The following is a 22,850-nucleotide window of genomic DNA, read 5'->3' as shown; positions in this document are numbered from 1 at the left end:
TCCTGCCTTTTTTTTTAGTTGTAATTAATCTCTGTCCTGCCTTTTTATTTTTCACTCTATTCGGTCTTTTTTTTATAGTTTATCCTGACTTTTTTTACCTAAATTGTCATCCTGACTTTTTTTTTTGCAAGTGTCTCATCCTGCCTTTTTTTTTACTCAAAATTCCTGTCCTGCCTATTTTTTTCAAATTTCATCCTAGCCCCCCCCCCCATTAAAATCAAATGGTAGCTCCCTTAACAATATGGACTACACTAGTTTATATTTTGTTTTAAAACTTGTAAGGTCATAATCCTTTTTAGGAAGTAAATGAACAAATAATCTTTTGTTGCTTTCAAAATACTGCATGGGTAAAGTGCTTCATACAAAATGAAAGAATATGAAGGATTCAAAAGATATATAAGTCTTTCAGCAAATAAATGATCAGCATTTTTATAAAATGAACACATACTGTCAAATAAAGCACATGTCCCTCACTAAAGTATAAATTCAAGTATGATAACATTTAAGGCTAGAAAATAGGTATTTTTGAACATTTCTATCTCAAATAGAGAAATTGATCTAAAAACAAATCCTTTGATTTATTTACCTTGAATGTAAAGGTTGGTCATTGATAATGTGGTAGGTCTTCCCTAAAATGGTAGACAGGTTATAAGTACAGCGTACAATGAACTCAGCAGCAAAGTCCACAGGGGTCATCTCCATGTCCCAATCTACATCTGGAGCATATCCATATTTGGCACAAGCCTGAAGAACTAACAAAGTAAAATCCTGAGGATTCCAGAATGCCTGCTTCCTGTCACCTGACATGTTACCTACAGCAGAAGATAAAACATTGAAAATCGATCTTGATATGGGCAATCAAATGTTTTAACTAAATGTTTGTAAATAAGTTTTCACGTTTTTTAATCGGGGGCTTCCACCTTTTCCTGTACGTGGGATTCAATGTACATTACTTTTTTCAGATTCCATAACAAAAAGAAAACATAATTTCCTACCTTAAGGAGAGGGGGTTTTGCTATTTTCAAGAACCATCTAACATAATATTTAATCAATTACAAATCTGGATATTACCTAATCTATAAATAACAACTGGAAGCCCTTTCTGTCCAGCTCGACTGATCAGCTGTTCAGCCACCCATTTAGATTGTGAGTATCCATCATTTAGCTCTGTATGGTTATCCTCAATGTTGTCATCTTCTGAACAATTCTTCATTCCATTTGGAAACACAGCATCAGTACTATAAAATAGAAAGTAATAAAATATTCAACAAAATGTAAACATTCCAGAGGATCAGGTTTATTAACTTGCAAGTTTTGCCCAAACTTACAAATATTTTGGTTTGTCGGAATCCTACCTATAGCTAGAGACAGGTGGTTATTATCATCTTAGGTAGGTATATATAGGCCTTTTTTTGGCAGAGAGAAATTATAGTGCTGGATGTTCTCTTCTAGGCTTCATGTCTTTTTGATTAAAAAACACTTTTTCACATCAGGACAATAAAAGTTTTTGAGTAGGCAGCTATTTTTCTGGGTTACGCAGGTAAGGCAGGACAAACAAACTAACCGGTATCTTTTTTGATGGCCTCATTATTAAACACAAAAATATTGTATGAAGCCATCATCAACTGTAACTTTTTGGACTTCAGATAGAGGTTTTGAAAAAATATGAACACAAATAGTGCAGGGATATAGGTGATCCCCTCTATCTGGTAAATTAAAACACAGAGGCGTGCAAAACTGAGGAATTTTACGGTGAAGGACATAACTTGAAAGTGGTATATTGTCAAATTGAAACTTATAAGTTTACCTTATATAATGTATAGGCTTTATTTTACCAGTACAGGAAAACATTACAACATTTCTTGTTCCTGTCACATTTGGTCCAGTAAAAGCCTGAAATACAAAACACTGATTTTGATTTAAAAAAAACAATAGAAAGCAAATTTAATTTACTTTTTTAAGATTGGAAAAGTTTTAAAAAAAAATTACATTAGATTCAATGCCATATTCTATTGCTTAAAGTTCACTTTGATTGAATAATGCACCAATTTACTTCCCGATGCAGACAACAAAAGACAGATTTTAGATGTATGATTTTAAGTTGTTCCTGTCAGTTTCATCAGAATAGAGATAACAATACTGTGGATTAATCATTATTTGTTAGATACTAATTTTTGTAGATTTCGTGGGTACAAGTGAACAACTAAATTGAATATTCAAAGAAAGACAAATTTTCTAGAGATTTAATGTATGCAAACTTCAGCTATTAAAACCATGAAATTAAACATTCAGAATGTGCAATTTTCCCTTATCCACAAACATTGGTACACACAAAAAAATCAATCCACAGTAATGTGCTTAAAGCTTGACAGCATCCTTTGGTGATTTAATGATTACAAATACCTGTTTACCAGCTCTCCTAACAGGTCAAAAGTAAGCTTAATTTGCGACCATCAAATCACCAATAAGCTGTCAATATAAAGTCTTCAGCAATGTTTAGAGGTTTAATCAATGTGTCTTGCCTAAAACCAAAGTTGTGGATGAATTTTACAGATACAATCAAAAGTCCATTTCCCTTATACATAAAGAATGATCTGCTTTTATAACTAACTTGCATCATATGATAATATCAAGCTCTTACAAAAGATAAAATAAATTGTGCTTAATTTGAATGTTCAGTTGCAAATATTTGGCACAGGCCTGAAGAACTATCAAAGTAAAATCCTGAGGATTCCAGAATGCCTGCTTCCTGTCACCTGACATGTTACCTACAGCAGAAGATAAAACATTGAAAATCGATCTTGATATGGGCAATCAAATGTTTGACTAAATGTTTGTAAATTAGTTTTCACGTTTTTAATCGGGGGCCTTCCTGGCCTAAATCCACCTTTGCCTGTACGTGGGATTCAATGTACATTACCTTTTTCAGATACAATAACAAAAAGAAACCATAATTTCCTACCTTAAGGAGAGGGGGTTTATGCCATATCACCATAAAAAGGCTATATCCTGGCAAACTGTTCTGCAAAGTGGCAGAAAAAGAATTTGTGACTGTTACATAAAAAAGTCTAAAGGTGTATTTTTATTGTTATATCATATTAAAATTTTCCATCATTTTGAGGTTTTCATCAATTTGAGAAAAGCTTTTATATACAAAAGGAAAACTGTCATTTTTCCAAAAATGAATATTTTGTATCCCAAAATTAAAATAATATATGCTTTACCTCATATGGATAGACTAGATTAACATAAGCTGCAGCATGTATGATGAAGTCTATATCTGTACATAAATAGGTGTAGTCATCTTCATTCATACCCATGTTTATCAAGGCCACATCTCCTATAATAAAAATTCCACAAAAAAAGTGATGAGATAATGAATCTAAAAAATCTGAAAGAGTCATCTTAAATTCCTGTAAAAATTAGATTTTCTTTACTGAATTTCGAAAATTCCTTTTCAAGTCTTGATAAGCATCAATCCTAAATTGCAAGGAAAATAAAGGACTGATCAAGAATTCCAGCAAAAATTAAAAGGACAATTTCTGGTGTCACCAAAAAGTTCCTATAGCGCACACATGACGAGCATAAGTTAATACAAATGTGTATTTTTTAAACAAATTTACAGTAGAAATATTTTAAATGTTTTCTGCATAATTCTGTAAAGGGGCTTTAAATCTTTTCATGAAGTATAAATTTCTTTGTTTTTAAAAAGCCTATAAAGGGTCAATCTTGAAAGGCTAATTTTTCAGTTTCCATGTTTTTATTTCTTATCTTCCTGTTTAAGACAAAATTTACCAAATGGAATATTTTTGCAATTCAAGTTTCATCCAAAATGAGCAAAAATATATCCAAAACAAAATTTTAAATCTTAGATTTTCATGTTTACATTTATTTTGTTCAACTCTCATAAAAACTGATTATCTACCTTTGACAATCTCCACTCTTTTAGCATACATGGACTGTATTAAAGTTTGTTGTTCTGCAGGTTTACCATTAGATGGCAATACTCCAAACTGTTTTAATGACTTCTCAAGCCTTTCATTTGGTGTAGTGTCAGGTAGTTCCCTCACCAAACATTTAATCATACACTGAAAAAATATAAAATTATAGGCTATAAATTGTCACCTCAGATAACAAAGGCATTTCTCTTTTTTCAGCTTTTCTTGAATTGACCAATAAGAATGTACCATTAATTTGTACCACAGAAATGAAAGAAATTCAGAATTAAGATTTTTTTAATTAAGCTAAGCAATTTCAATTTCAATTGATATTTTATAGTGTGTCTTTCTATGTTGTGGTGATGTAACACTATTGTGTCAGAGTAAGGTGAAGGTTGACGCTTATTAAAACGTTTAAACTTGCTGCATTTGTTTGCACCTGTCCTATGTAAGGAACCCTATATTTAGGGGTTGTCGTTTGTTGATGTGGTTCATAAGTATTTTTCCTTTCCCATTTTTTATATAGCTAGATAAGATCGTTGGTTTTTCTGTTTGAATGGTTTTACACTTGGTCTAGTCATTTTTGGGGCCTTTTACAGCTTGCTTTTCGGGCCAAGGCTCTGTGTTGAAGGCAGTATGTTAAACTATTACGGTTTACTGTTACAAATTGTGACTTGGATGGAGAGTCGTACCTGTCAACCTTTGACGATGAAATTGCAGGTCATGACCTGCATTGAAAAATGAAATCTCAGGTCATAACGCATACAAATTTTTTCGAGCTGAATTTCAGTATTTAGGGGACATTTTTCTTATGACATAAAGCAAAGTTTCCAAAATGTTCATTTGGTTAAGATACATAAAAAAAATATTAATTATTATTTCATTGCTCTTTAACAAGCTTTTGATACTTTTGTGTTACACTATCTAGAGTCCTTACATAGTATTTCAACCTCATTTATCAACATCCAGTCTATATATTATGATGTTAACATTATCGTCAATCTACATGTGAAGCCAATAACCATTGTAGGTTTAAGGCCATTGTTGAAATTAGAGTATAGTAAAATAAAGTTAAACAGCAAAAGGAAGTATAGATGAAAAAAATAATTTTCAACTTTTTTTTTATAATTGTATTAAAGTATGAACTTAATGATAAGTTATATGTCAATTTGTATTTAAATTCAATTTGTTATAGATTTAATCCTTTTTACCTAAAAAAAAACGTAAATACAACGAACAAATTTTGAATGGTGACAAAAAAGGGGAAGTAACTCTAGTTGAAAAATGTTTGTAAAACAGTGAAATTTAATTACGATCTAAAGCTGAGGTAATCAATGTTAATTTAAAATGTGTTTGACACCAAAGCTGTCAAGTGAAGCCATGCACTCACTAAATGGGGCACTTAATTTTACAGTTTACACACCTAGTTGAACTTCCTGTTCATGAAAGAATTACGAATTTGCCAGTATTTCAATGGAAAATCACTTATGAAATCAATCTCAAGGTTTAAAGAAATCCAGGTGAAAAAAGGTCATTTTCGTAATTCTCAGGTTATTCAATGACCCTGCGGGTGTCCCGGGTGATCCCTTAAAATTGGGAAAATCTCGGGTCACACCCGCTGAATACCGGTCAGTTGACAGGTATGGGAGAGTTGTCTCATTGGCCCTTACATAGCACAACTTCTTATATCTATTCAAATGAGTTAAAAGAGTATCTTAGCACATAAATGTTCAAATAATATAGAAACAGATTAAAAAAAACTTTAAATACCTTTGTTTGTAGTAATATTTCCCTCAGTAAGAAAGCTCCAAGAAATCCTGTAGCACCTGTCAATAAGACTCTCCCAATCTTAAATCTTCTCTCATTACTTAAATTAAATGTTCTCCAAAAAGCTCTGAGCTGCATATCAATGCTGAAATAAAACATAATTTGTATGTTTTCAAATTATGGGAAATAACTCCTTAATATAATAATGTGGACAATTGTAAAATTGTGAAATTTCAATCAAGACCAAACTAGGTGCTTAAAATTTCAAAAGTACAAAACAGGAACAATAGATCTGAGAATGAGATAAAAATTAAGACTTCCAAGAAAATTTCATCAATTTTAATATGATTCAAACTATACTTGCCAAAAATGCTACAAATGCCTGGTATTGATCTAAAGTCTTTTGAGGGGCATAAAGGGGGTATCTGTAGGGAAAGGGGGTATCTGTATGGAAGAACACGAAATAAATTGCCATTTCACAATGAATAAACAATAAAATATATTTATTGCACGTTGATCTTTTTACTAATTTCACGAAACACTATTAATAACAAACCTTTTTCACGGTTGCATGTGAAATAAAAAATGGCAAAACAAGCTAGCCAAAAATAACCCTTTACCACCCTCTCTTTTAATCTGATACCAAAATTACTAAAGAATTCTATACATTTTGAAAATAACACACCTATTAAGGAACCATTTTGTTTTAAATATATTCTATATTAATCTGGTTTTTCTTTCTATAACCAATCACAAATTTAGTGGTTCCTGGCCTAAACAGTAAAAAATCTTACTTGATTATTCCCCTTGGATCATGCCTGTTGACTTCTGTCTGGAGGTTTATTGACACTTTAGGTATTGTATAGAGTTCTTCCGTTCTTTTGTTTTTCTTGGCCTCTATGAACTGACTGAGGGTTGTAATGGTTGGATAAGTGAACAAATCACGAACATTCAAATCTACGTCAAACATCTGTCTTAAGTTCATCATCAGCTCTGTAGCCAGTAAGGAGTGTCTGAAAAAATAAAAATTAACAGGGAATGTGTACATGGGATAAACTGTAGAAACATTAATAATTCAAATCTACGTCAAACATCTGTCTCAAGTTCATCACCAGCTCTGAAGCTAGCAAAGAGTGTCTGAAAAAATAAAAGGGGAATGTGTACATGGGATAAACTGTAGAAACATTAATTTTCGTGGGGTTAACATTTCATGGTTTTGTTCTCTATATAAGATTTCATGAGGATATAATTTAGTGGTTTCCATTTAATGGAAGTGATATTGTATGAAGGTTTAATTTTCATGGGTTTTTAAATTTGTGAAGATGTTCTTTCCATGAAATAAACGAAATTAAATCCTCTACTCAAAAATTTCTGCTTTAACAGTAGATGATGACCCACTTGCATATAATGTTATATACTTATTTGGAAAACTGTAAAAGTGACTCTACACAAATTCGGAAAAAAGGAAAGAAGGATAAAGGTAATAAACTAATACTTAATGCCTATATGCCTCTTCATGGTAATAAAAATATATTCATTTTAGATGTTTCTCTTTTATAATCTGAACATCAGAAACAAGAATGTGTCCCCAGCTACACGGATGCTCAATTGGCACTATCATTTTCTATGTTCAGTGGACTGTGAAAATGGGGTAAAATCTCTAATTTGGCATTTAAATTAGAAAGATCATATCATAAAGAACATGTGTACTAAGTTTCAAGTTGATTGGACTTCAACTTCATCAAAAACTACCTCGACGAAAAACTTTAACCTGAAGTGGAACAGACGGACAAATGAACGGACGGATGAACAGACGGACGGATGAATGATCGAACAGACGCACAGACCAGAAAACATAATGCCCATAAATGGGGCATACAAAACAAGAAGTGTCTCCCAAAAAAAAATCTTCACCTGTACGATTATCTCCCCTTTACAATGTTTAAGTGAGATTATATTCCTTTATGCCAATCGACAGGTAGTATTCTAAATTTTTGTATACATTCATCAATATACCTATTACATAGGAAGTTGACAAAGAAACTTTAATGAATTGACATTAAAAAATGCAGTATGAATGATATAAATTTAAGATGTTAAGCCATCAAATGGACACAATTCGATGTCTTCAACAATTGAAGAGTATCTATAAATATAGATTCTACCACTGCATCGAGTGTGATACGATATTTATCCACTCGAGACAGTTAAAATTTAAAATTTAACTGTCGAGAGTGGATAAATATCGTATTACACAAGATTTGGTGGTGGAATCTGTTTCTCTAATGATTTTCAAACAATAGGCAGGCAAACTTATTGCTTCTTTGCGAGTGATCTGCAAAAAGATGTGTTCTTTCTAGGACATGGTTGCCTTTATTCATGCCGTCACAATAGGAAATTGAGAGGAAAACAAGAAAATTCGACGTCATAATCGGATTTTAACCAATGAAGAACTGAGATCAAACGAACCACACATTGATTAAATTTTTTTATACAATGGATGCAGAAAGGGATAAATTGACGAAGAATTAGAGAAAAGCTATTATACCATCCCAGGTCCAGAATGGCTGTAACTATCAAACATCTTTCATCCATATCAAATCCTAAAAAGACAACCATTGCACAAATAATCAATATGCAGAAATTTACCCTCCTAAATCAAAGAAACTATCCTGTATATCTATATCTTGTATCTTGAGGACTTTGCACCAGACGACAGCCACCTTTTTTTCTGTGTCTGTATTTGGAGCAGCAATAGTATCAGAATCAGACTCGTGTTCTTTGTCAAAATTTGGTAAGGCCTTCTTATCAAGTTTTCCTGTTGTTTCTACCATTGGAATGCTATAATTTAAAAATTAATCATTAAAAAAACATGCAAACTATACTTTGAATTAACATTTATTGATCCAAATCATATAATATTTTTAAGCAAGGTCCTGAGCAAATATGGATAATAACAAATAGTTCAGAGGGGCACAATATCAAAATGATGTATGTTTAGAGTGGTTTTTTTTATCTGGAAAGGAAAAAAAATCATTCTTACCAAATGTTTCAAAAAACATATTAAATATTATTGATTTCCAATATAAAAATAAGAAGATAAGATATAATTCCCATGGAAACAACTTTTCATCAAAATGCTATATTATTAAGGACAAGTCCTTCTTCAGGTCTAACTATTTTTTTTCACTTTTCTTTTTTTTTCTTGTTTTGAATATTTAATAAATTTTACTATTTCAAACCACTAAAATATAAAGTTCATAGACTTATAATATTGGCCTTAATTATTCATACTTGAATTCTTAATTCAGGGTTTGAAATTAGCAGGGGCCTACGCGCCAATGGCCCCTAAAATTTTTAGTGAGATATTTATATTTCTGCTTTTCTTGTATAGGACTATATATGTGGGCTACAAAATTTTAGCTGTGGGGTACTATGCCAAAATATTAACTTCAATCCCTGTAATTCACATCTTTTTTTAACCATATAAGTACATTATGTAAAAAAAAAATCTGTTTTTTATCCTAAATTATGTATCTGAAGCAAGTCTCAGTTTCATTACCTTTGAAGGAATACAAAGTATGATGGAATCATGTAAAATGGTAGCCTCAATTTCAGTATCGCTCTTATATCTTTCTTAGTTGTCTGCCCTTCTGGTACAATGTATGACACCAGGAACTTGTCCTCTCCTTCCTGTCCCTCCACTAATACTACACAAGCATTAACCATTGGTAATTCCATTAAGGCACTCTCCACTGCCTTCAAAAAGTATTGTATTGTGAAATATTTTTAAAAAAAAATCTAAATAAGGCTCATTTCTAAAAAAAACTTAATTTCTTTTTTTAAACTGTGTAGAAAGAATAATTTTCAAATGAAAATAGGAGTTTATATATCTTAAATTTAAAGAAACACAAAAAAATAAGATATACATTTTCTTGGTTAACATTAATGTATATGTGTTTACAGAAATATAAATGTAAATTTATCTGAATTATCTCCCCTTATTTTAAATTTGTTTCCAAATCTTTTCTATACTTTATGAAATGTAATAATCATTAGACTTTGACAAAAACTATCTAAAAAATATGCCTCTATTTAATTATAACCAAAGTTTATATGTCAAATTTAAGGATTTCGAATGAACTTTAAAAACCTTTAAAACAGTCAGTTTGGATTTTTTAATACATTTTTTGTACATAATAAAGCTCAGATTGGCTTTGCATATATTTTAACTATCATTTCATAGTCACTTTAAAATTGGATTAATAATTTATTCAAAATTTAATAAATTCAAAAAAAAAAGAGTTAAATCAAACCAATGGAGAGAATAAATTAGTTGGTCCTGCTGTTTCTGGATGTACCTGAACTTCTATAGAATAGCCTCTAATTTTAACCATTGAATCACATCTACCACAAATCTCTAGTCTTCCATCAGATAACATATATCCCCAATCTCCAGTCCTGTAAAGTCTGTCTCCATGGCTTGTCTGAACACCTTTTGGTAGAGGTATAAATCTCAAAGCTTGGACCTCTGGTCTGTTGAGATACCCATGGGCTAAAGTTGGTCCCCCAACAAAAATCTAAAATGCATATCATAAATACAATAGTAGATCCTTAATGTCATACAGCAAATACTCAATATATTATATACAGGACGATTGATCATATGTCTTATAATGTACAAAATTTTTGTACAATGCTTTGTTTTATACAGTTATATTTTGATTTTAAGATCAAATTTTGAAGGTGAAATCTACATTCATGGTGAAATCTAAATTTTAAAGGTGAAATCTGAATTTTCATAGTGAAATTTAAATTTTCATATTAAAATCTAAATTTTTATTGCGAAACCTAACTTTTCATGGAAAATCTTAATTTACATGGTGAAACCTAATTTTTTATGGTGGTGAAATTCAAAATCTTAAATTCTAAATTTTCATGATGAGATTTAACAATAATACAGTCAGCAGAAAGACATTACACAAAACTAGTACTTTTTTTTCCATTTTCAATTCGAACTAAGAAACTTTAACCAAACCCTTTATCATCCAGACTAAACTCTCCCTTTAACATATAGCTTTCTAAGAAAGGAATTTGCAATTTTGTCAATGAAAAGAGTTTGGTTGGTCTGACTGCCAAAGGAACAAAGCAACAATCCCAAATGTTAATAGTGAACACATTACCACAAAATTACCAATACAGTCTTTTAATTTATATGTTACCCATACTACTTTACGCAAACAGCCGCACAGTATGTTTAAATTATCTGTACAAATTGGTTGTTACCGAAAACACCCAGGTTTACTTTCCTATCAATGTACAAATAAAGGGATTCAAGGTTAAATCTTGTTTAGGGGCCAGCTGAAGACCACTTCGAGTACAAGATTTACACACTGTTTTGAAGACCTATTAGTGACCTTGAGGTGTTGTCTCTTTCATAAATTCCCTGTTTCCATTCTCAATTTGAAAAGTATACAAAACAGAATTTTATCCAATCAAAAACCTCCAAACTCTTGTTTTCCTGAGTGTCCTCCTTAACTTACCTCCCCTGAAGCTCCAACGGGTTGTATTTTCTGATCTTTGTCCATAATAACCAGGTTAACACCAGGTAAAATGTTACCTACTGGACAAAACTTTCTTGTCTTGAGAGCATCCTAAAAATATAAAATACGTGTTGTTAAATGAGAAAATTAAGGATCTCAAGTTGTTTCCCATTGTGATTTAATCTTTAGATTGGCTCTACTCAAAACAACTCATTTATCTTTCATACAAAGTAAGAAAAATTTGATGAAATATTCCTATTCAACAGTTCAGTAAATGAAATAACAAATTTTGTGAATCAAAAGTGCTTTTCTAGATTACAATCATCAGAAATGCTTTTAAAACCCAAACATTTGACAGCAGTTCAACCTCAGAATTTTCGAAATGTGAAGAAATGTGTAAAGAACCTAAAAGTACCTAAAAGTAATAGCAAAATTTATGTAAGATGGAATTTGTTTGAGACAGTTGGAACTTCAATATCTGAATTTTTTTAAAAGGGAATTTTGGAAAAAATAGTAATAAAAAAATCATGTCATTTACCAAAACACTGAATAATGAAATTACAACTGTCAGCTTATTTTATAGCCAACACCAGGCCAAATATAAACATATTAACAAATAATACTTCAAATTGACAACAACACTTGGTCTGCAATTTTATTTGCTATGGTCTACATGTTTTGCCTGCAAGGCTGGCTTTATAAGGACATGTAGACCATAGCAAATAAAATTGTAGACCATTGGGAAATGTTGTTGTCAATTTGAAGTATATTTAATGTTGCATTCATTTGCATAATTTGACAACCCTGCATACCATTAGGTATCCACTTCCGGGACTCAATCGAAATGATTCACACATGCATTAATTCACCATACAGAGTTTAATTTAATATATTAACAATGTTCAACCAAAGATAATCAAGTATAAAGTCACTCCACAATTAAGAAACTTTCTGAATTATGTTTTATGAAATTTCAAATTGTTCAACACTGACAGACATTTAGAATGAAATAAAAAAAAAAACAGACAGCTAAACACCCTTGAAACAGTAAATCAACATATAAATACATAGATTTGAATGTTAAACTTTTACCATATTTTCTTTAAAATACAAGTTCAAATCTTCACAAGCAGCATCATGGCATTCTGATATACTGTAGAGATTTAAAAACTGTATCCATGGTAACAACTTCAAGCATCTCTCAAATAATGCTGTAGTCACAACTTCACCACAAAACCAAATTTGCCTGAAATAAAAAAAAATGTGTAAAATTTAAGGCCTAAACATCTTTTTACATTATCCATGTTATTTAGAACCTGATATTTTTTATAGACACTTTTCTATTGTTGAAGACCATTGGCCTCTACCTGCAGACTCTTGGTTGTTTTCTTTTCATTGGATTGCTGTGGCATTTGCTAAAACTCTACAACTTCTTATCTTTTAGGCCAATAAAATAGTTTGGATCCAACATCCTTATAACTCACAACATTTTCATGCCAAGCAAGTTTAAAGTAAAGACAATTTTGGTTTAGTACCTTTTAAGTCCAGAACATTTGATATGAAAAAAAACATATAGTTATAAAAAACAAAATGTAAAAAATGTAAAAATTAACACTTAAAAAATTGTAAATTTCATAAATATATAAAAGAAAAAAATTGAAATTAACTTAAATCGACATCTTACAGACATGCGCCCGAAAGTAATCCTCAAACAATTGATGGTATTCCATAACTAAAGACGATTTACCTATGCGTAGTACATGTAACATACAAAAATATGTATCTTACCTATAAACTGATACATCTGCATAATCTTATTGAAGTCCTTGAAGATCAATAATATAAGTTTGGTAGATGTTGTACTGTGTCTGTTAAATTATATAATCAGACTCTGAAAATCTAGAGCTGAGTGACAACATTATGGAACAATGAGTGTCTATAGCTAAGCATAGACGGATCCAGAGCAGGAAGAAGCCCCCCCTCCCCCCCCCTTTGTATGAAAAATTTGGTTGATCACATAGGGAAACACTGTAGCATGACTGGAGTGGTTCAGACTTAGGTCAGTCAACAGACCCCCCCCCTTATGAAAAGTTCTGGATCAGCAACTGCTATTATAAGTACGCTTAAATTCATGCTTAATTTGTTTGAACAGTGGGAAAAATTGTATTTTGCTTGCAATTGTACAAAAATGACACAAAAATACCTTGGCACTAGGGAATGAGCAGGCCAACATGTGTTGAGTTTTTTTCAGCCTTAATCACAAGTAATATGCTCCTTGTTTTCCCTACATCATGGACTATTGTTTTATTTTTACAGATGAAGGCAGATGAAGGCAGCAGAGTTTGCATAAGCCTTAATTGTTAACTAAATTCTCTAGTTTATTTTGTCTTAAAAGTGTTTCATGATCAAATTATCTAATCATACTTTCTCATTTTTTAGACTCTTAAATCACAAAATCTCTCAGAATTGTTTATTTTTTTTATTTTTTATGTCTGACAAAACCATTGAAAAATATAATTTATGTAAGTTAAATCTTTTAACAAGTTCAACAAAATCAAGTTTAATAAATCCTTCCAATAGCATAAAGTTATCACAGATTTTATCTAAATCTTCTATAAACAGATGAGATTACTTAAAGATAAATAAATGTTATTGTGCAAACCAACTTGAAATCATGATTGGTATCCAAGTTGGTTACCATATCAATCCTTTTGACATTTTTTCACACTATCAATATTTCTGTCATTCTAATTTTCTGCCAAATTTTTAAATTTGAAGAATAATTAAAATGTTGTCACCTGTTATACTTTAAATAACAGGAACAGTTATGTTTCCCAAAATATCACGATAAGAGCAGGAGACAAAAACAATCAGTTATATAAGTCCTTAAAACAAATTATAATTAATACAAAAAATAACAATGAAACTGCATGACAGTCAAGAAAGTTGACTATATATATAGCTGTCAAAGAAGACCAACAATCAACAATACTTATTTTCTCTAAACAATGGTTTTTAAATGGTCATTCAGAATTTATAAGTTTAGATTTTTTTCTATGTTTAATACCTTGTAAATATGACCCCATAATATTAATGAATTAATTTCTATAATAAAACACAAATTGTCAATGTCAGAAAAGATTTTGATAATGGTTGGGAATGGTTGCTGCAATTTTACTATAATTCTGGACCTTGAAGAGGAATTCAAAAAATTGTATTCTAAAATGTTACCAAGAGATGAAAGGCTCATCTAATAAAAGCAACAATTTGCGTTCAGTTACTTTACATGGTAAATACATGTTTAAATTTGATAATGAAAATCAATACATTTTAATGGGGAGATAATTCTAGCGACAAAGAAATTTACCTATATGTAGAAAAGAAATAAAGTTTAAAATCCAGTTCCTTCCCTTTAATTCTTACGCCCTTTAATTTTCTGTTTAAATGAATATGATTTCTTATTTTACATTTTTTTAAAGTAAAAAGAGCCATACAACTAAAATCTTTCTATAAAAGTCGTTTGTTTGTCTTCATTTTGTAAAGTGTCATATAATTTGCAAAAGTAATTAAAAAATTTCAACTTTTGTGATTCAAATTTAAGATGAAATATAGATCATTTTTTTCAATGTCTACTTCCAAGCTCTTGAATATCGTATTAATTGAGATATATATTTATTAAACAAACATGCAGAAATCTGCATGTCAATAATAAAATATTAAGGCCTATCATGTAAACTAATAAATAAAATATGTGACATCCCTGCAAATCATTCCCTTCAAAATCTATACTCCATAATACATAGGGTCACAATTATGGTGAGAGTGTTCACCAAATCACTAATTTACCCAAGGTAGAATGATTCAGTGGCGGATCCAGAGCGGGGGTTCCAGTGGTTGAACCCCCCTTTTTTATGGCCGATCAATGAATTTAGATGGGAACATATAGTTGGAACCCTCCCCCCCCCCCTCTTTTGAAAATGGCTGGATCCTCCCCTGTGATTACAATTAGTTTCTCAACAAAGCTTTTTGTGTGTGTGTTAAGTTTAAACACACAAATTAAAGGATGTATGTGGTATTTTAATATAAAAATATCTTGTTAATATTCATCTACCATTTCATTTGTATTGTTTCTTGACGTGTAACTAGGACTCAGTTACGGCAGTAACAAATGTTTATTTATCTTACCTCAAACTTCTAAGTTGTTGGAGGTCCAGACCTGGTGTATTGAGAACAGCTTCTAGTAATGATGGTGTAAACAATATTTGTGTGATTTTATTTTTCTGTATGTATTGACTCAGTAGAGGTGGATCGTAGATTGTTGTGTTAGATATGATGTACATAGTTACTCCTAAAAAGCAAAGCAAAAAATTACCCCCCCAAAAAAAACATTCATATCTACTTACAAATTTTTTTCAAGCGATGAAAGTAATATTTTTTTGTCTATGAAGAATTAACATCAAAAATGTGATTCACACTGAAATTCCATTTTGAAAGAGTAAATCATGAAAAAGGTTCATGACTTTACAGTCAGATGACAAAATTATGTCTACCCGGTACTGTATGAGCTCATAGACAAAAATTTCAGCAAATCAGAAGACAGACATGTTACATTTCAAATTAAATCATTGATTCTTTACTGAGATATTTGTGACTGTTTAAAATAATTAAGAAGTATAGTTTAAAAATGTTAAAATCTCAAATCCAGTGTAGCAGCTAAGTTAAACAGGTGACTCAATTGCTTATAAATAATTTAAGGACTTTAACCTATGTTATTTGTACTGTGAATTTATAAATTTTTGATGATGCTTATTTTTGAAGACAGGGAAACATTGTGTCTTTATGTATATTTGATTTAAGGTTTATACGCATAAATCTAAGCAGAAATAATAGTTATTAAAGATATTGTTGTCCAATGAAAAATAAGCATGAAAAGTACAGGAATATGTTTATTAAAATATTGACCAGGGTAATTCTCGTCTTTAAAACTAATGACTGGCAAATGGTCCGTGGAATGAAATAGCACAAATATTTCATTTTTTTTTTATAGAAAAAACATACTGAGGTATAAAAGTAATAAATATAAATGCATTATTTCAATAAGCTACATGACACAATAAAAAGCTTATATTAAGAGGTAATTTTACTGATTGTTGTTGTTTAAAGCCACTTTCAACACCATAGGCTTTTTCAGCCAGTTTTATTGGTTGAAGAAGCTAGCATGCACAGAGAGAATGGCCAGTGACCAACTTTCAGCAGGAAATATGGCAATCCTTGTAACAGTAACGCACTCACCTGTCACTTGTAAGCAACAGGAATGGTGCCACATGTCGAGCAGGATCTGCTTTCACTTCCAGAGTACCTGAGCAGAGTTCGCAAAAAGTGGTGGTCCTCGGGATATTACCACCAAAATTTTGCATAGGACTGACACAATTTTAGTATTTTTTAGATTTAATAGTTGGGACCAGCAGATTTTCTTAAAGGACCACCAGGGAAAAAAAGATTTCCCAAACTCTGCCTGAGATCACCCCAAGTTTTTGGTGGTGTTTGTGTTGCTTAGTCTTTAGTTTTCTATGTTGTGTCTTCTGTACTATTATTTGTCTGTTTGTCCTTTTATTTTTAGACATGGCGTAGTCAGTTTATTTTCTCTCCATGAGTTTGACTCTCCCTCTGGTATCTTTCGTCCCTCTTTTGTAAGATTCAAACAAATAATGATTCAGTAGATGATCTATGTAGACCCCTTGGCCACCATAGGTCCCTAGAGGTCATCTGTCCTTTTTTTTTTTAAATTAAAGAAACTTAAGTGTATAACTAAATATTACAAATACCTTTTAATAATGGTCTCAGCATTTCCCAAGAGAAAAATATGTTACAGGCAACTCTCTCTCCTTCTTGAAAAGGATAAGCTTCATGTCTCCAGTGGTATGAAAATACTGCCCCCCTGTGTGGACAAATAACACCTTCAAAATATAAAATATACAAAATATAAGAATTCACTAGATTGATTGTCAGTGTTACTGATGTTAATCTTTACGAGGCAATCTGCACAATGGTTTGAAGAACCCAAAAGACAGCAAAAACTTAATGAAAGAATAAGGAATGAATGCAATTTAAGAGCCAACTTATAAAGCTCTGATTTTCCAAATATGTTCAATATCAAAGAAACAGCCCTTTTATTACTTTTCTAAGTCTAAATTTTGTCTGATGAATACTTTTTAAATAGTGAATTGAAGATCTAACACATGCAAAATATATAAATAAAATCAATTATAAATAATTAAGATGGTACCTAACACTACAGGGAGATAACTCTGTAAAATCAGCTAAACGATTAATCACGCTGTATTGTTACGGAAATATTAAACTTCTCAATGATCAAATTTAGTGTATGTCAACCAAATTTTTCTAAGAAAGTGATTGGTTCAAGTTTATTTGTTTTTTTATATTTTTTTCAAAAAGTCAAAGTAAATATTTTATCAAATTTGAAAATTTTATGAAAATTAAACAAGCCAAAATAATATTAGTCAAGGTGTTGGGTACTGTACCTTAAACACAGAAAATATTTACCTTTTGGTTTTCCTGTAGTTCCAGACGAGTACACAATATAAGCCAGATTGTCTAGGGACAATTCTGTAGGGAGAGTTACCTCCCCTGTCACAATAGTTTTCTCCCATTCTTCTTCCAATACAATAACACTGTCATATCCTATATTACAAAAATATATCAAAAGCACTGCATTCTACATCGAAAGTTTACATGCTCTTTTTAATTAGTCTTTTTTTTAATGATCGATAAAGAAAATTTTTTATGTTTGCATCAGGAAGACAAAATATCTCTAAATTTAAAAACAATTTTTAAACTTAATTAAGTTGCACGCTTTATTTTTTTAACCATTATGGTAGCACATCTGATGAAAATGGACTAATTATTTTTGTGCTAAATATTTTAAAATTTTAACTGCATTATATAAATAATAAGCAACCCAGCTAGACTACATGCATGAGCTTTATAATATTTTGCAGACCTGTTTATGTATATATCTACAGTATATCTTGTATTGACAAACTTGGGATTTCACATAATTAAAATGTTTTTCCTGCAGTACAACTGACAACATAACATATAGGCTGTGTACTTTATATTAACCATTTATAGTAATAACAATCCCTATGAATTTGTTTTATGTATTGGTTGAATACTATTTTTTGATGATTTTTAAGGATAAATATGATCCACTAAATATAAGTTTTTCGATGAATTGTAAATACATGTACATGTATCTCTCATGCATGTTTATTTCAAGCTCGTATGTAGATTTTGTAAAAATCATGATTTTGAAAGTTTACAAAACTGAAATAATTTTTTAATCAACAAAAAATAGCCATTCACTTGAATAATAAAATTGACAGTACAACAGAATTTTGGACAGTTATGATTTGTTCTCTACTACATCAGTCTGAACATTTAGCGGTAGGGGGAGGGGTCCTGATCCCGAAATCCCTGGCTTAAAAACAAGAAATCGGTAGGTCTTAAATTTAAATAAATTTAAATCCTGACATTCCGAAATTCGAAAAAGAATTTCCAGATCCCGAAAGAGTCAGTCCCTAAATCCCAAGCTTAAAAACAGTTATCCCGCGGAGTCCTGATAAAGGTCCTATTCCCCCTCTTTAGCCACTAGTCTGATACCCAAGAATTTTTTTTTTTATTCAGACTAGTTAAAGATTTATTTTTGAAAAACTAAACTCTTTGACAAATAAGAGGGGGGTCAAATAAGAAAAATGTTGAAATATTGGTCTTTGGCCTATTGGAAAAGATTTTGACGCAGACTGCTATATTTAAATTGTATGCTAAATTTTCCTCTCTCAGAGCTTGACTATATCATGTATATATCTTGGACTTACCAGCTAAATTGTGAGCTAAATCTTTTACAGTTATAACTGCTTTTGGTTTTGCATCTTCTAGTACCGATTTTAACATAGACTGTGGGTATGCAACATCCAGGGGCAGATAAGCAGCACCTGTTTGGATTAGAAATATTTGTACTGACTGAGTGAAATCAAACAAAGGCGAGTATTTTTCTGGATTGACTATTCATTTTCATATGTTGCTAGGCATGTTATTTTTTGGCACACAAAAGTATTTTTATTTATTTTTTAAAACAACTGTTTCCTTGTATGTTCCTTGATTATGTCTTGCAGAATATTATTTTCATTCAGCTGTATAATGCAAGATTATTTATTTTCTGCTCTTCCAATCTAGGCTTGGACATTTAATTTTCTAATAATTTTCAAAATCTGAACTTTAAGCTACTTTAGGTGTCAAAGCTTCGACACAACCACTCCACTAAAAGAAGTGTCTCATGCAGTCCTTAACAAAAAAACTGTGCTTTTGATGTCATTACATGTACTTAAACTGACCTGAACACATTTGCAGAAATGAAACGATAGGTGATATATATAGAAATCAGTGGCAGATCCAGCAGGTTTAGAATCCACCTCCCCTTTTTATTGGGACGATCAATGCATTTGAATGGGGACATATAGTTGGAACCTCCCCCCTTTATCCTTGGTTGAAAAAAAAACTTTTAAAAATAGCTGGATCCGCCCCTGGAAATATATTCTAATAAAACATTTTGAGCTAAAATCAAATTACCCGTAGATGAGTTTGCATTAAAAATTGAGGAATAATGTGCTCCATAGTATATTTGATCATATTTATTTGAGATTTCCAGAAAATCAGGGGTTATTTTTAGTAGCATTCCATTTCCCTACAGTACAATACAACTAGATGATTTTTATGAAGTTAAACATTAATAGATAAAATGTTCAAGGAAGCCATGTGGAAATTGAAAACATGGATTGAACTCATAGGCATATCCAGGGGGCCTAGGGGGCTACCCCCCCCCCCTTTTGTGGGAAAATTGTTTGATTTTATAGGGAATCACTGAAGCATGACTGGAGCGGCCCAACCCTTATGTCAGTTAGAGCCCAGCCCCATATGAAAAGTTCTGGATCCGCCACTAGAATTGATAGAAAAATTTCGCATGGTGTGGATAGTAAACCGCACATTGACAGAAACAAGTGCCTGTATTATTTACATGTAGTCTGAAGAAATCACTCACTGACACAGAAAACATTAACAAATGATTAAAGTAGCTTCAAGACGTCATTGGATTAAAATTAAGTTCGCAATGCTATATAATATATATATATATATAATAAATTTAAAGTTATAAAATATTTAAAAGACCTACATGTATTTCTCTGCAACCGGAAACATCAAAACTAATAACCAGACAATTTCGGATCAGTAGTGTATCAAATTCCGAATCAAAATTCAATTAATAACATTACTTCCCGCGATCAAAATATCAATGTATGTGTTTATAAATATTTATAAAGATTACATTACTTACTTACAGAACAGCATATCTTATAGCAGGGACTTTCTATACTAACGTTAGTAAACAAACTTATAATATACAAAAGGCAATGTATGCCCCAAGGATCCACTGAAGTTTGGATACTATTCAATAACCCCAGTTATTTTGGGCTTACCAGTGTTTCTAGAAAATACGAAAGTTTCACAACTTCGAAACATAATATGGAAATGTGAACCAGTAGAGTCCGTATAAATATCAAAGGTATCTTTGTCCAAAACGTGATGCAATTCCACTCGATGTTAAGCAATTGATATAAGAAAACATGAAAACTACTAACCCGCCTTTAAGATTGCAATGTATGTCGTTGTGTATTCAATACTTTTATCCAAATAAATTCCAACACATGCATTGGGGGTTACGCCATTGTAAACTAAATGCTTTCCAAGTTTGTCAGAATTTTCATCCAAATTTCTGAATTTTATTTCTTTCCCGCTTTCTTCAACAACAGCAACATTGTCCGGGGTTGCCTTTGCTTGCCTGAAAAACATTTGATGAAGCAATCCTTGATGCGTGTAGGTGGTTCCCGTGCTCATTTTGCCGCTTCTTAAAAGAAAGAACTAAAATGCATTTTTTTTTTAATATAAATAAAATAATATTATGCGTCTGAAGCAATTTTCATAGATCAACTGAATTATTCAGAAACGCTTAAAACCAATACATGAGGGTGGTAATGCCCTTTAATGCCAGGTGTGAAATGGTCATTTTTGGCTACCGTTAGCGTCATATTGATTAAAATTTTACCATGATTCGTCAGAGATGATTCGTCAAAAGATCCTTATCGTGATTCGCCAGGGGTCTCAAAGAATTTTCGTTACCGTACGTACTCGTCCAAAACATTTTTTTTATCGTCTAATAGAAAGTGCACATTTTATCGTCATATGCACCTAAAATTACCGTTTAAAAGGCCATTCGGCAAGATTTGTTTACGTTATTCGTCATGAAGGTACCCCCACTACCACCCTCGTACATTTGCACTTGGAAAATAGTGAAAACGATTTAGTTTATATTAATTTGTTATTTTGGAAATTTTATAGCTAAATATAGTATACAAAATTGCATTGGGTTTACTCATTATCAATTGAAGGTCGTACAGTGCCCTTAAGTTGTTTACATGATTGGTCATCCTAATTATTTGGTTTCAGGTTGATATAGTGGTATAAATAACAATTATATCACATTTCCTTATTTTTACAAACATGGTTATGAATGCAATCAATCAATCAATCAATCAATCAATCAATCAATCAATCAATCAATCAATCAATCAATCAATCAATCAATCAATCAATCAAACAATCAATTAATCAATCAATCAACGAATCAACCAATCTATCAATCAATCAATCAATATGAATGAAGGAATAAAGGAAGGAAGAAATTCGATAATAGAAGGAAAGAAAGTAGAAATCAAGGAATGAAGGAACGAAGGAAGGAAGGAAGGAGTGTTAAGCAATCGAACGAATAAATGAACGAATGAATGAACGAACGAACGTACAAATCAAATGAAATTGTTGGAGTAAACGAACAGAAATTTGAAAGAATGAATTCATTAATTATTGATACTTACTGAATGTTAAAGCTTTCTGTGTCAATGAAATGTCCAAACACAATGTTTTGCTTGGCAAAGAATGCGTCAAAATGTAAAGCGTATTTATAATAACAAAGACTGATCCTTATTAAGCGATATCAAAGATTAATAGCAAACAATTATAAGACAAATGAACTTCATCTATATCTCATCTCGGTTATCAAATTAAACTTTATACTTATTTCATAATAAAGACTGGATTATACTGGATTTGATGTTATTTTCTGATTTTAACTTATATTATCACTTAACAAAGTCCAAAATACTTACATAATGACAACACATAATGCACTTTATAAATAAGTATACTAGTATGTGTATTGGTTAACAGTAAAGTTCGTTCTTGTATGTTTACTTTAGGTAAAGGGTCGTCCAAAGTTGTGAGGCAAGCACGTGTAGGCAAGCATTTTTTATTTGTAAAGACAAAGTTAAGTCAAAATAGGGTTGCAGCTACCAACAATACTTTTTAAGTTTTTCTGTATATTCAGTCTAAACTAACATTTGATTTTATATTATTTTGTTTGTCATGAAAAGGGGGTTGTAATACTTTTTAATGCTCCCTATTTAAGAACTCT

At 31.2% G+C, this 22,850-nt stretch overlaps 1 protein-coding gene across 2 annotated transcripts in view; it reads right to left on the bottom strand.

Annotated features, from left to right (window-relative positions):
• LOC139485946 (uncharacterized) overlaps positions 1–22,449 on the bottom strand; it is a 41,771-nt gene extending 19,322 nt beyond the window's left edge. For both annotated transcript variants that reach the window (XR_011655429.1, XM_071270628.1), the window contains exons 1-18: positions 22,255–22,449; positions 20,965–21,230; positions 19,147–19,263; positions 17,813–17,950; positions 17,074–17,205; positions 15,434–15,596; positions 12,341–12,494; positions 11,249–11,359; positions 10,067–10,285; positions 9,268–9,464; positions 8,355–8,546; positions 6,500–6,718; positions 5,709–5,850; positions 3,926–4,088; positions 3,225–3,340; positions 1,808–1,893; positions 1,072–1,238; positions 587–812 (exon numbers count right to left, since the gene is read on the bottom strand). Coding sequence is in view for 1 of the 2 variants with exons in the window: in XM_071270628.1 (XP_071126729.1) it covers positions 587–812; positions 1,072–1,238; positions 1,808–1,893; positions 3,225–3,340; positions 3,926–4,088; positions 5,709–5,850; positions 6,500–6,718; positions 8,355–8,546; positions 9,268–9,464; positions 10,067–10,285; positions 11,249–11,359; positions 12,341–12,494; positions 15,434–15,596; positions 17,074–17,205; positions 17,813–17,950; positions 19,147–19,263; positions 20,965–21,220 (2,798 nt within the window). In the remaining variant the exon portion in view is untranslated. The remainder of the gene's footprint in view (positions 1–586; positions 813–1,071; positions 1,239–1,807; positions 1,894–3,224; positions 3,341–3,925; positions 4,089–5,708; positions 5,851–6,499; positions 6,719–8,354; positions 8,547–9,267; positions 9,465–10,066; positions 10,286–11,248; positions 11,360–12,340; positions 12,495–15,433; positions 15,597–17,073; positions 17,206–17,812; positions 17,951–19,146; positions 19,264–20,964; positions 21,231–22,254) is intronic.
• Between the last annotated feature and the right edge of the window lie 401 nt (positions 22,450–22,850).

The sequence above is a fragment of the Mytilus edulis genome, chromosome 8 (assembly GCF_963676685.1).
Source record: "Mytilus edulis chromosome 8, xbMytEdul2.2, whole genome shotgun sequence".
Lineage (NCBI taxonomy): Eukaryota > Metazoa > Mollusca > Bivalvia > Mytilida > Mytilidae > Mytilus > Mytilus edulis.
The sequence above is the reverse complement of the archived record's forward strand: the minus strand, read 5'-3'. Positions and strand labels throughout refer to the sequence as shown.